Source organism: Gorilla gorilla, chromosome 5 (assembly GCF_029281585.2).
Source record: "Gorilla gorilla gorilla isolate KB3781 chromosome 5, NHGRI_mGorGor1-v2.1_pri, whole genome shotgun sequence".
NCBI classification, from domain to species: Eukaryota; Metazoa; Chordata; class Mammalia; order Primates; family Hominidae; genus Gorilla; species Gorilla gorilla.
This window is the reverse complement of record NC_073229.2, coordinates 60,623,446-60,635,957: the sequence shown is the minus strand read 5'-3', so window position 1 is coordinate 60,635,957 and position 12,512 is coordinate 60,623,446. Positions and strand designations below refer to the sequence as shown.

The window sequence follows — 12,512 nt, the reverse complement described above, 5'->3', positions numbered from 1 at the left end:
GCTCCTTTTCGGAGCCCGCACTCTGGACTACTCCTAGCAGCACACTTAAAATACTGTGTTGCCTGGGCGCGGTGGCTCACGTCTGTAATCCCAGCACTTTGGGAGGCCGAGGCAGGCAGATCACGAGGTCAGGAGTTCGAGACCAGCCTGGCTAACATGGTCTCTACTAACATGGTCCCCATCTCTACTAAAAAAATACAAAAAATTAGCCGGGTGTGATGGTGGGCGCCTGTAGTCCCAGCTACTCGGGAGGCTGAGGCAGGAGAATGGCATGAACCTGGGAGGCGGAGCTTGCAGTGAGCCAAGATTGTGCCACTGCACTCCAGCCTGGGTGACAGAGCTAGACTCCATCTAAAAAAAAAAAAAAAAATACTGTGTTATGACTGTTGGCTTATCTGTCTGTCTGGGATACATTGTTATATGTCTGGGGCTGGCATGTGGTAGGTACTCAAATACTGTTTGATGAATGAATCAATGTAGAAAACATTTAACAAAGTAAGTGGTTATGTACCTAGTGGGTTGTACAAATAAAAAGTATAATAGGCAGGAAGAGATCAGTGAAGAAAAACCTTCATTTTTTCTAGGGGCTTTGGGTGGGACCCTGAAGGAGGGGAAGAATTTGAACAGGGAAGGAAAGGACATTCAACGTATACCCATCAACAAAGGCCTGAACACACAATGAGTCTGGCCTATTCGTGGGAAAAACAGGGGATCAGCTTGGTGGAAGTGGAGGGTTTCTGACTAGAGAACCCTGACTGCCAGGTCGGAGATTTGTGCTTTCTCCCGTGGGAATGAGAAGCTCCCTGATGATTTGGTTCAAATATTTTAGGAGGATTAATGTGGAAATCTGCCTTCTTTAGGAAGAGGACGAAAGCAGATTAATCACCTAGATAATTGTTGCAGCTGTCTAATTAGGAGGCGTTAGGGTTGCAATGGGCTTTGGAAATCAGGTAGCACAGTGCTTCTGTATCCTGGCTGCACTTTAAAATCACTTGGGGAGCTTTTGAAAAATGCTGATGCCTAAAGCCCTTTCTCCAGACTATTTAAGTCAGAATTTATGTGGGTGAGGCTCAGGCATCCACAGTTTTAAAAAGCTCCCCAGGTAATTCTATTGCACAGCTAGAGTTCCTCATTTTAGAAAAGACAAAACTAGGGCTCAGAGAGTTTAAGATACAAGCTTAGCTCAGAAACCGCTCACTGGCAGAGTGGTACCTATGACTGAACTGGAACTGCTGATTCACCTCCTGTTTTTCTGTTATATTCTAGTCTCTCTTAAAGCCTACCTTGGGGTATGGATGTAGAAAAGGAGAAAAATGGGAAGCAGTGTGGTATAGATAACTAACAGGTAAAGTCAGCCTTTATGAGTAATTTGTCCAAGCTCTGAACCCCCATATTCTCTGCTGTGACGTGGGAACAATAATGCGACATGTAGCTCCAACGTAATTAGAAATAGTGTGTGGAGCCCCAGCACTGTTCTTGTTAGTAATATGATTAGTATTTTCATTGTTATTGGAGAGAATGGATAGGAGACATTTTCAAATCATTTATTGGATTTGGTAATTCATTAAAGGCATAGAAGGAGAAGAAGAAAACAAGAACATCTAGATTTTTAAGTCCAGACGTCTGAAAATACAACGGTTCCACATAAGGAAGGCAGGCTGAGCTACAAGGGGGATAGGGAAGTAGGGAGGGGCAGAGCGGGACTAGAAACTTCAGCAAAAATTCAGAGCGATTGGCAGGGCAGCGTGGCTCACGTCTGTAATCCCAGCACTTTGGGAGGGTGAGACGGGAGGATCACAAGGTCAGGAGTTCGAGACCAGCCTGGCCAATACGGTGAAACCCCATCTCTACTAAAAAATACAAAATTAGCCAGGTGTGGTGGCAGGCGCCTGTAGTCCCAGCTACTCAGGAGGCTGAGGCAGGAGAATCGCTTGAACCCGGGAGGTGGAGGTTGCAGTGAGCCAAGATCGTGCCACTGCACTCCAGCCTGGCGACAAAGTGAGACCCCATCTCAAAAAAAAAAAAAAAAAATTCAAGAGTGTTCAGGCACTCTCACATCCAAAGCATGATAGGTACTATAGGTGATATGGGCTCAGCTGCTTTCAATTTTTTTTTTATTTTTTTTTTTAAAGATTGAGTCCCGCTCTGTCGCCTAGGCTGGAGTGCAGTGGTATGATCTCGGCCCACTGCAACTTCTGCCTCCTGGGTTCAAGCTATCTTGTGCCTCAGCCTCCTGAGTAGGTGGTATTACACAGGCATGCCCCACCACACCTGGCTAATTTTTGTATTTTTAGTAGAGACGAGGTTTCACCATGTTAGCCACGCTAGTCTTGAACTCCTGACCTCAAGTGATCCACCCGCTTCGGCCTCCCAAAGTGCTGGGATTACAGGTGTGAGCCACTGCGCCCTGCCTGCTCTCAATAAAATTTGAATCTACGAAATCCTTTAGTGATCCAAAGAGATTTGGGGCCAGGTGTGGTCTCTACTAAAAATACAAAAATTAGCCAGGCATGGTGGCAGGCGCCTGTAATCTCAGCTACTAGGGGGTGCTGAGGCAGGAGAATCGCTTGAACTGGGAGGTGGAGGTTGGAGTGAACTGAGATTGCACCACTGCACTCCAGCCTGGGTGACAAAGCAAGACTCCATCTCAAAAAACAAAAACAGGCAGGGTGCGGTGGCTCATGCCTGTAATCTCAGCACTTTGGGAGGCCGAGGCGGGCGGATCACGAGGTCAGGAGATCGAGACCATCCTGGCTAACACGGTGAAACCCTGTCTCTACTAAAAATACAAAAAATTAGCGGGTGTGGTGGCACATGCCTGTACTCTCAGCTACTTGGGAGGCTGAGGCAGGAGAATCGCTTGAACCCAGGAGGCAGAGGTTGCAGTGGGCCAAGATTGCACCACTGCACTCCAGCCTGGGTGATAGAGCGAGACTCTGTCTCAAAAACAAACAAACAAACAAACAAACAAAAAAGAACAAAAATAAAGAGATTTGTCTGAGTGTTATGGCTCGTGCCTGTAATCCTATTTGGAAGGCTGAGGTGGGAGAATCACTTGAGCCCAGGAGTTCAGCTTGGACAACATAGCGAGACCCCATCTCTAATAAATAAATAATAGAGAAACTTGGACCTATACTAATTTGTTTACTTTTGTTTGATAGATTATTTTAAATTGTCTCCTTAGCAACTGACTTTTGAATTTTAATCCACTTACAAGAAAGTGTAAATCCTGTAAATCACTCTCTGCACAAAAAGACTTAGTTCACAGGCTCCTTCGAGAATGGCTGATTCCAGGTTTGAGGCAAGGTAATCTAAGGCAGTCCTACAGTGTCTTGTGACACAAAGCAAGGAAGTGTTCAGAGGAGGTGAAGACATGTCAAAAGTATAGGAGCCAGCTCAAACAGGCTTCCATTGATCAAATTTGGGACAATTTAAGCATCAAAAAGAATGAGGAACACAATAAATTACAATATATTAAATACAGAAATAATACATTAAATACATAAAGAATACATGATCGCTTAGAGATATGTGTTAAAATATGACAGATAAACTGATATGATGGGTGAACTTCAAAATCATACCAGGCAGGGGCAAAGGGGGTAGGGATGTGGATGAAACAAGAGCAGCTATGAGTGGTAAATACTCAAGCTGAGGGAGTATGGGGGCTCATGACAGTGCTTTGTCTACTTTGTGTTTAAAATTCCTCATAATAAAAAGTTCTAAAAAACAAACATAAAAAATCCTGGGCCAGGGCTGGTAGGTCACATCTGTAATCCCAGCACTTTGGGAGGCTGAGGTGGGAAGATCGCTTGACCCCAGGAGTTAGAGCCAGCCTGGGTAACACAGCAAGACCCCAGCTCTATTTTTTAAAATAATAATAATAATTTTAAAAATCCTAACAACAACAATAATGATCCCTATGAGTTCACAGTGCTACTCAAAAAAAATGGGAAGGAGAGGAAGAAAAAGCTCTTTTTTTAGGAGACAGAGTCTCACTCTGTTGCCCAGGCTGGAGTACTGCAGTGTAATGGCACAATCTCAGCTCACTGTAACCTCCGCCTCCCAAGTTCAAGTGATTCTCCTGCCTCAGTGTCCCGAGTAGCTGGGACTATAGGCACACGCCACCACACCTGGCTAATTTTTGTATTTTTAGTAGAGACAGGGTTTCGCCATGTTGACCAGGCTGGTCTTGAACTCCTGACCTAGGTAATCCGTTATTTATTTTTTTGAGACAGAGTCTCGCTCTGTCACCCAGGCTGGAGTGCAGTGGCGCAATCTCAGCTCACTGCAACCTCTGCCTCCCAGGTTCAAGTGATTCTCCTGCCTCAGCCTCCCAAGTAGCTGGGATTACAGGCATGCACCACCACACCCGGCTAATTTTTGTATTTTTAGTAGAGATGGGGTTTTGCCATGTTGGCCTGGCTGGTCTCAAACTCCTGACCTCAAGTGATCTGCCCGCCTCTGCCTCCCAAAGTGCAGGGATTACAGGTGTGAGCCACTGTGCCTGGCCAAAAAAGTTCTTTCTGGAAAAATCCCAGGCAATAAATATAGATAGGATACTACAATTATAAAATCATTATTTTGTGACTATCAATATAATATTCAGGTGAGAGGCATCAAAGGGTGAGAGGCTGAGAAACAGAATAGTCACATGGTCTATCCTGGAGATCATTTCTTCTTTACAAAGGGAACAAGACAACTTTGAGACCCTTGCGGAGAAATCTGGGAGAGGCCACTTAACCAAGTGCCCACACTCAGCATCACCATGAATGGGACAAACCAACATGTGTCTTGCCCAAACCGTTTAGCCTGATGAAGTCAAGTCATGAGGAAACATACTTCCAGTCAGACAAGTCCAGTCAGACAAGGCCACTCTAGAAGACAACTGATCAGTGCTGTTACAGACTAAAGAGATGTGACAACTAAATGAAATCAGTGCTCTCTGGATTCTAAAGTGAAAAACTGTTTTTGTAAAGGGCGTTATTAGGCCAAATGGAAGAAATTTGATATAATTGTATTAAAAGGTCCTTGTTCCTAGGAGACACCTGCTGAAGTATTTAGGGATAAAAAGTTGTGATGTTTGCAGAGTACTTTCAAATGGTTAAGAGAAAAAAGTATATAAATAAAGTATAAATGTGTGTGTGTACATACACATAGAGAGAGACTATAGACATTTAGCACCAATAAAGCAAATACTGCAAAACAGAAATGACTGGTGATACCACGTGAATGTATTCACTGTACTCTTCCAATTTGTCCATGGGTTTGAAAGTTTTCCCAATACAAAAGTGAGGAAGGAACTTAATTAAGCTCACACCATAAAAGCTGGTTTCACTGGCTGCCTGATGGCAACTGGGTGGCTGGGCAACGAGACGAGGAGGGAAACTCTTCATTGTAGTACACATCTTTCTGTACCATTTGATTTTTCTTTTTTTTTTTTTTTTTGAGATGGAGTCTTGCTCTGTCACCCAGGCTGGATTGCAGTGGCGCAATCTCAGCTCAGTGCAACCTCCACCTCCCAGGTTCAAGCAATTCTCCTGTCTCAGCCTCCTGAGTAGTTGGGACTACAGGCGCCTGCCACCACATCTGGCTAATTTTTGGATATTTAGTAGAGACGGGGTTTCACCTTGTTGGTCAGGCTGGTCTTGAACTCCTGACCTCAGGTGATCCACCTGCCTCGGCCTCCCAAAGTGCTGGGATTACAGGCATGAGTCACCATACCCGGCCCCATTTGATTTTTTGAACCAAGTTAATGTATTATCTATATTAAAAACAATATTATATTTATATTTAAAAACAGTCATCTCTAACATTAACCATTTATAGTATCAAAACCTGCTGAATTACATTTCCACAAATATACAAATGCCAAAAGCCTTCGGTAATTATATTTCTGTTTGTTACAACATTCTATAAAGTAATTTATATAGAAATATTACACAGAAAAACTGAGTGCAGTGGCTTACACCTGTAACCCCAGCACTTTGGGAGGCCAAGGCAGGCAGATCACCTGAGGTCAGGAGTTCGAGACCAGCCTGGCCAAAATGGCAAAACTCTGTCTCTACTAAAAATACAAAAAAATTAGCCAGGCATGGTGGCACACGCCTGTAGTCCCAGCTACTCGGGAGGCTGAGGCAGGAGAATCGCTTGAACCCAGGAGGCGGAGCTTGCAGTGAGCCGAGATAGTGCCATTGCACTCCAGCCTGGGGGGTAGAGTGAGACTCCATCTCAAAAAAAAAAGGAAAAGAAATATTACATAGAAATATTACAGAGGACCAGGCACAGTGTCTCACACCTGTAATCCCAGCACTCTGGGAGGCCGAGGCGGGTGGAGCACTAGGTCAGGAGTTTGAGACCAGCCTGACCAACATGGTGAAATCCCATCTCTACTAAAAATACAAAAATTAGCTGGGTGTGGTGGCAGGCGCCTGTAATCTCAGCTACTCAGGAGCCTGAGGCAAGAGAATTGCTTGAACCCAGGAGGCGGAGGTTGCAGTGAGCTGAGATTGTGCCACTGCACTTCAGCCTGGGCAACAGAGCGAGACTCCATCTCAAAAAAAAAAAGACAGTCTAGCCTGGGTAACATAGCAAGATCCCATCTCTAAAGAAAAAACACCAAAACACCAAAACCAAAACCAAATAATTTGTTTTCTCTTGTGCTTTCAGTGACATTTCTGGGAGAACTGACTAAATCTGAGTAAGGTCTGCAGATTAGTTATAGTATTGTAATAATGCTGATTTCTTAATGTTCATTACTGTACTGTGGTTATGTAGGAGAATGCCCCTGCTGTTACAAATACACATTGAGGTAATTAGGAGTCAAGAGGCATAAGCATCAGGTCTGTAATTTACTCTGAAAAGTGTGTGTGTGTATGTTTGTGTGTGTGTGTTTGTATATGAGAGAGAGAGACAAAGGGAGAGAAAAGATTTCGGGAATCTTGGTGAAGGGTATATGACAATTCTTTGTAGTAATCTTGTAACTTTAACTTTTCTGTAAGTCTGATGTTATTTCAAACACACACACACACACACACACACACACACACACACACACGCCCCTTTGATATCTTTGAAACCAAAACAAATAAACTGAACATCCTTAATCATAAGCAATCTTTGTTTCCTTAGGATTCTTAGTGAAATTAGTAAGTCAAAGGTATATGGTTTAAAAAATTGATATATATATATTAATATATATAAATACATATATTATATATATATATATATATATATAATATATATATACTTTTTTGAGATGGAGTCTCACTCAGTCTGTTGCCCAGGCAGGAGTGCAGTGGCATGATCTTGGCTCACTGCAACCTCCGCCTCCCAGGTCCAAGTGATTCTCCTGCCTCAGCCTCCTAAGTAGCTGGGACTATAGGCGTGTGTCACCACACCCAGCTAATTTTTGTATTTTTAGTAGAGACAGGGTTTCACCATGTCAGCCAGGCTGGTCTTGAACTCCTGGCCTCAAGCGATCTGCCCACCTTGGCCTCCCAAAGTGCTGGGATTACAGGCATGAACCACAGCTCCTGGCCGATATATATATTTAAAAGATTGATATTGGCTGAGCACAGTGGCGAATGCCTATAATCCCAACACTTTGGGAGGTCGAGGCGGGCAGATCACTGGAGCCCAGGAGTTCGAGACCAGCCTGGGCGACATGGTGAAACCCTGCCTATCAAAAAAATACAAAAATTAGTTGGGCATGGTGGCTTGCACCTGTGTTCCCAGCTACTTGGGAGGCTGAGGTGGAAGGATCACTTGAGGCTGGGAGGCGGAGGCTGCAGTGAGCTGAGATTTCGCCACTGCATGCTAGCCTGGGCAACAGAGTGAGACTGTCTCAAAAAAAAAAAAAAAGATTTTGAAATATGTTGACATATATAAACAGAAGTTTTTGAATCCTTCTGAATGTGGAGGAGGAGAAAGGCAGGGGAAATGCAGGACTGAGGGGTCGAAAGTAGGGTATGGCATGGGTCCTCCCAGATGAGAAGAAGAGGAGCTGGAACTATGGAGCATGCTCAGAATGAGTGGGAACCAAATGATGGAGCCGTCGAAGGATCAGCAGATGACAGTGAAGGACTAAAGCTCATGACCACTTGAGATTCTTTACAGAAACATAATCCTTATGTGGTTTACCAATTGCCCACAGTAATTAATCTGCATAACAGTACAGTAAGAGCAAGCTCAGGTCAGGTACTTGGTCAAATGAGAGTGCCTCGATCTCTCCCTTTATGTGCTTCCCTCTGCTGCAGGCCAGTTACCCACTACTGAGTCACACTGAGTCCCTGAGCCTTTCCTGTTGGCAACCAAGAAGCAGCTACCACATCTTCAACAAGTCCACAGTCACATGTCCTAATAGCCTGCTATACAATGTAAATACATAATCTAAAATAAGCTTTCATTTTAAATGCCCATAATGAATTTAACTAAGTATAAATACAAGCTCCTATGGAGTATTTGCTATTTGCCAGGGTCTATGTCTAAGTGCTTTGTATAGATTATCTCATTTCACCCTCCTGATAACTCCATGGGATGGCAGTATCATTATCCCCATTTCACTGATGAAGACAATTAAGTCTAGAATGGTAAGTTAACTTTTTCCATGTCATAAAGCTTAGATTCAAACTCAAGAGTCTAACTCCAGAGTCTCCACTCTACAATGCTACACTGGATATAAAATTTTAAGAAGAAAAAAGGTCAGGTGTGGTGGCCTGTAATCCCAGTACTTTGGGAGGCCAAGACCAGGGGATTTCTTGAGCCCAGGAGTTCAAGACCAGCCTGGGCAACACGGCGAAACCCCAAATCTACAAAAGATACAAAAAACTAGTTAGGTGTGCTGGTACGTGCTTGTAGTCCCAGCTACCTGGGAGGCTGAGGTGGGAAGATCATCTGAGCCCAGTAGGTTGAGGCTGCAGTGAGCTATGATTGCGCCACTGCCCTCCAGCCTAGGCGACAGAGTGAGACACCCTACCCCCGCCCCCTGGCAAAAAAGAAAATCAAGAAAAAAGATAACCAGTCATAAGTGTAAAAAAAAATTTTTTTTTTTGAGACAGGGTCTCACTCTATCACCCAGTGCAGTGGTACAATCATGGCTCACTGCAGCCTCAACCTCCCATGCTCAAGCTATTCTCCTGTCTCAGCCTCCAGAGTAGCTGGGACTACAGGTGTGCACCACCATACTCAGCTAATTTTTTAATTTTTGGTAGAGTCAGGGTCTCACTATGTTGCCCAGGCTGGCCTCGAACTCCTGGGTTCAAGTGATCCTCCAGCCTTGGCCTCCCAAAGTGTTGGGATTACAGGCATGAGCCACTACACCTGGCCTAAAATTTTTAAGAAATTGGATGCCTAGGATGAAAATTATATTCTAGTAAATCCACATCTCATTTTTCCATTCTATAATCAGCCAAATATTTATTTGGGAAAGGGCATTACCTGGCAGAAGAATTGTTGCTGGGTTCCTGTTCCAGGTGTGTTACTGAAGGTGCTGGTAGACTTGGAAGAAGAAACTGGAAGACGATGAGACACACTGACTGGTACTGGAGTCCTGTTTGGCTGGGTCAGCTGATCTCCTGTAAAGTTTGATCCTGATGAACCAGACTGAACTGCAGACCCAAGACTAGGATGGGCAGTGCTGGCTGAGCTGACAGCAGGGAACCGACTAGGTCCTGACATGCTTGTCACCGAGGGCATGGTGGCGAAGCCAGGTCTTCCTTGGGAAACGCTGCTCTGCCCAGGTGACAGGTGTAATACAGTTGGGGATGCCTGCTGCAAGGGCATCTGTCCACCCACAAGCTGAGGAGAGGCATGATTGGCTATCACTGGACTTCCAGAGGCAGCAAATGTCTGCCCAGACACTAAGTGGACGGCAGTATTCTGGTTGTTAAGCATCTGTCCGGTATATGGTTGGTTGGTCCTGAGCATGTTGGAAGAGTTTCTGTTCAACATGACATGCTCTGAGGCCACTTGGCCAGAAATGAGCTGAGAGGGTTGAGTTTGAAGAAGTTGCCCATTTATAGTCTGGACGTGGTGTACCGAGTTGGAACTGACAGAAAGGCTTGTAGGTATAAGGAACTGACTTTGGGGTGCGTGAGGTTGGCCCATGGGGGAATGAATAACAATACTGCCCCCAGTGCTGCTCACTGCCTGTGAGGTGACTGGCTTTCTTGTGTTCTGTTGGTTTACAATGTTCACAGACATGTGTGGACCAACTACTGAGCCCTGGGGTGAGCTTGCAGAAGCAAAAGAGATCCCTTGTTGTACGTGGTGCTGCTGAATTCCCAAATTGTTCACATTGTATGTATTTTGCTGACCCATCTGGATAGGCTTTGGCTGTATATTAATTGGGACTTTATTTGAATTTGGTGCAAGACCCCTTTGTATGATGATGTTATGCACAGGTAAAGATGTTTGAAAATTTGTGCTGTTAAATGGAACGGTAACAGGCTGTGCTACTGGACTGGAACTGGAGTTCCCAAACAAGGAGTTGCCATTAGGAGTCTGTCTATGAACCAGGAGCCCTCCACTCACATTTGACGGGGCTTGCTGCCCGCTGCCCTTTAATATGATTTGAGATCCATCTAGGTTATTAATAGTCATCATGGAAGGATGATTACCAAATGACCCAATTAACTGTATTTGACCAGAACCACTAATCTGACTGCTATTAGACAAATGCTGGCTGGGAACACTGATCCCCACATGTTGCATAAAGCCATGTTGTACACCCACTGTATTGCTTGCAAACGATGCTCCAACAGGCACATGCGTCACCCCTATAGGCTGCAGCGTCTGACCTGAGTAATTAGAAACATTAGAAGCCTGAGTAAAGGATGCTGATGAAGAAGGATGAAGCTGAGCTTGTGCAAACTGTTGGCTTGAACCTATACTGGCATCCAAATATGCCTCTTCTGCCAATGTCTGTTCAGTGATATTGGCCTCTTGCAAGGATTTCTGAAGAATGTCGAAAGGTTGGTCCTCAGTGAGATCAGGAAGAGGAGAAGACTCGAGTTCATCTTCAAGAAACTGGAGGCTACTTGAAAGTGGCAGTCCATCACTGGGCCCTTCTCCAAGCTGGTTGCTTACACCTTTGAGGGATGACTTAGGATCAGCATTCTAAAAAAATAAACAGTATGTTACATGGCATATGTAACCTTTGAAAAGGATGCATAAAAATTAATCTTACTTTTACTTTTTTTTTTTTTTTTTGAGATGGAGTCTCGCTCTGTCACCCAGGCTGGAGTGCAGTGGCGCGATCTCGGCTCACTGCAAGCTCCGCCTCCCGGGTTCACGCCATTCTCCTGCCTCAGCCTCCCCAGTAGCTGGGACTACAGGTGCCTGCCACCGTGCCCAGCTAATTTTTTGTATTTTTAGTAGAGATGGGGTTTCACCATGGTCTCAATCTCCTGACCTCGTGATCTGCCTGCCTCGGCCTCCCAAAGTGCTGGGATTACAGGAGTGAGCCACCCCGCCTGGCCAATCTTACTTTTGAATACGAATAAAGCATGACAGTCTGCTTCTCAGGCATAACTCTCTAAACTGCTCACCTTATTCTGATATTTTATTTCCATCGTAATGATGCTTGACATTATAAGTATATGCATCCATCATGCTGATAAATTATTTTATAGAGAACAGATAATGCGAACATACTGAGGACTACTTGGAGCTTAGCTTCATTTTTTTGAGATACTGCCACAGACTTTATTTACTTTTTAATTTTTTGATCTGGGGTCTCGATCTTTTGCCCAGGCTGGAGTGAAGTGGCCCAATAATAACACACTGCTGCTGTGAACTCCTGGGTTCATGAGATCCTCCCATCTCGGCCTCCTGAGTAGGTGGGACTACAGGTGTGCCCCACCACACTGAGTTAAATTTTTTGTTTTTGGTTTTTAGAGATGGGGTTTCACCATCTTGCCCAGGCTGGTCTTGAACTCCTGCACGCAAGTAATCCTCCTGCTTTGGCCTCCCAAAGTGCTGGGATTACAGGCGTGAGGCACCGTCCCCAGCCTCAGAGTATTTTCGAGACTTCTGCTACACCGACATGATGCAAAAATAGTTGCCAATAAATACATATTGAATGAAGCAATTTGAAAAGATAGAATTAATACTCACATGGAAGTAGGACAGTTGCTAAATAAAAATCATTAATGTTGAGGGATAGGCCAAATATCTACTTTATGGGTTTAATGGCATCATATGTAGTGATTATTTGTTCAAAATGAATGTCAGAAATTCTACTGATTCATAAGCCTTACCAGAGATCAGTGTTGTGGCAGAGATATCTTGCATATGATCTTACGTGCCTTATACACACATGACTATTAAAAAGAACTGTCCATCCCAAGGACTTTCTGAACACCATTCCATTTTATAGGTGAAGAAAATATAGGTCCTGACGATAGTAAGTTAATATTTACTGAGCACCATACCAAGTGAGTTCAACAGTATAGTCAACTAATGTTAACCACCCTCTGAGGTAATTCCATTGTTATTCTGGTTTCATAAAT

The 12,512-nt window shown here is 44.3% G+C and overlaps 1 protein-coding gene across 8 annotated transcripts in view; it reads right to left on the bottom strand.

Moving 5' to 3' along the window:
- Nucleotides 1–12,512, bottom strand: part of BICRAL (BICRA like chromatin remodeling complex associated protein) — a 118,261-nt gene that overhangs the window by 25,603 nt on the left and 80,146 nt on the right. For all 8 annotated transcript variants that reach the window (XM_055389664.2, XM_063707610.1, XM_055389658.2 and 5 more), the window contains one exon: nt 9,439–11,118. In XM_055389664.2, coding sequence (XP_055245639.1) covers nt 9,439–11,118 — 1,680 coding nt within the window. The remainder of the gene's footprint in view (nt 1–9,438; nt 11,119–12,512) is intronic.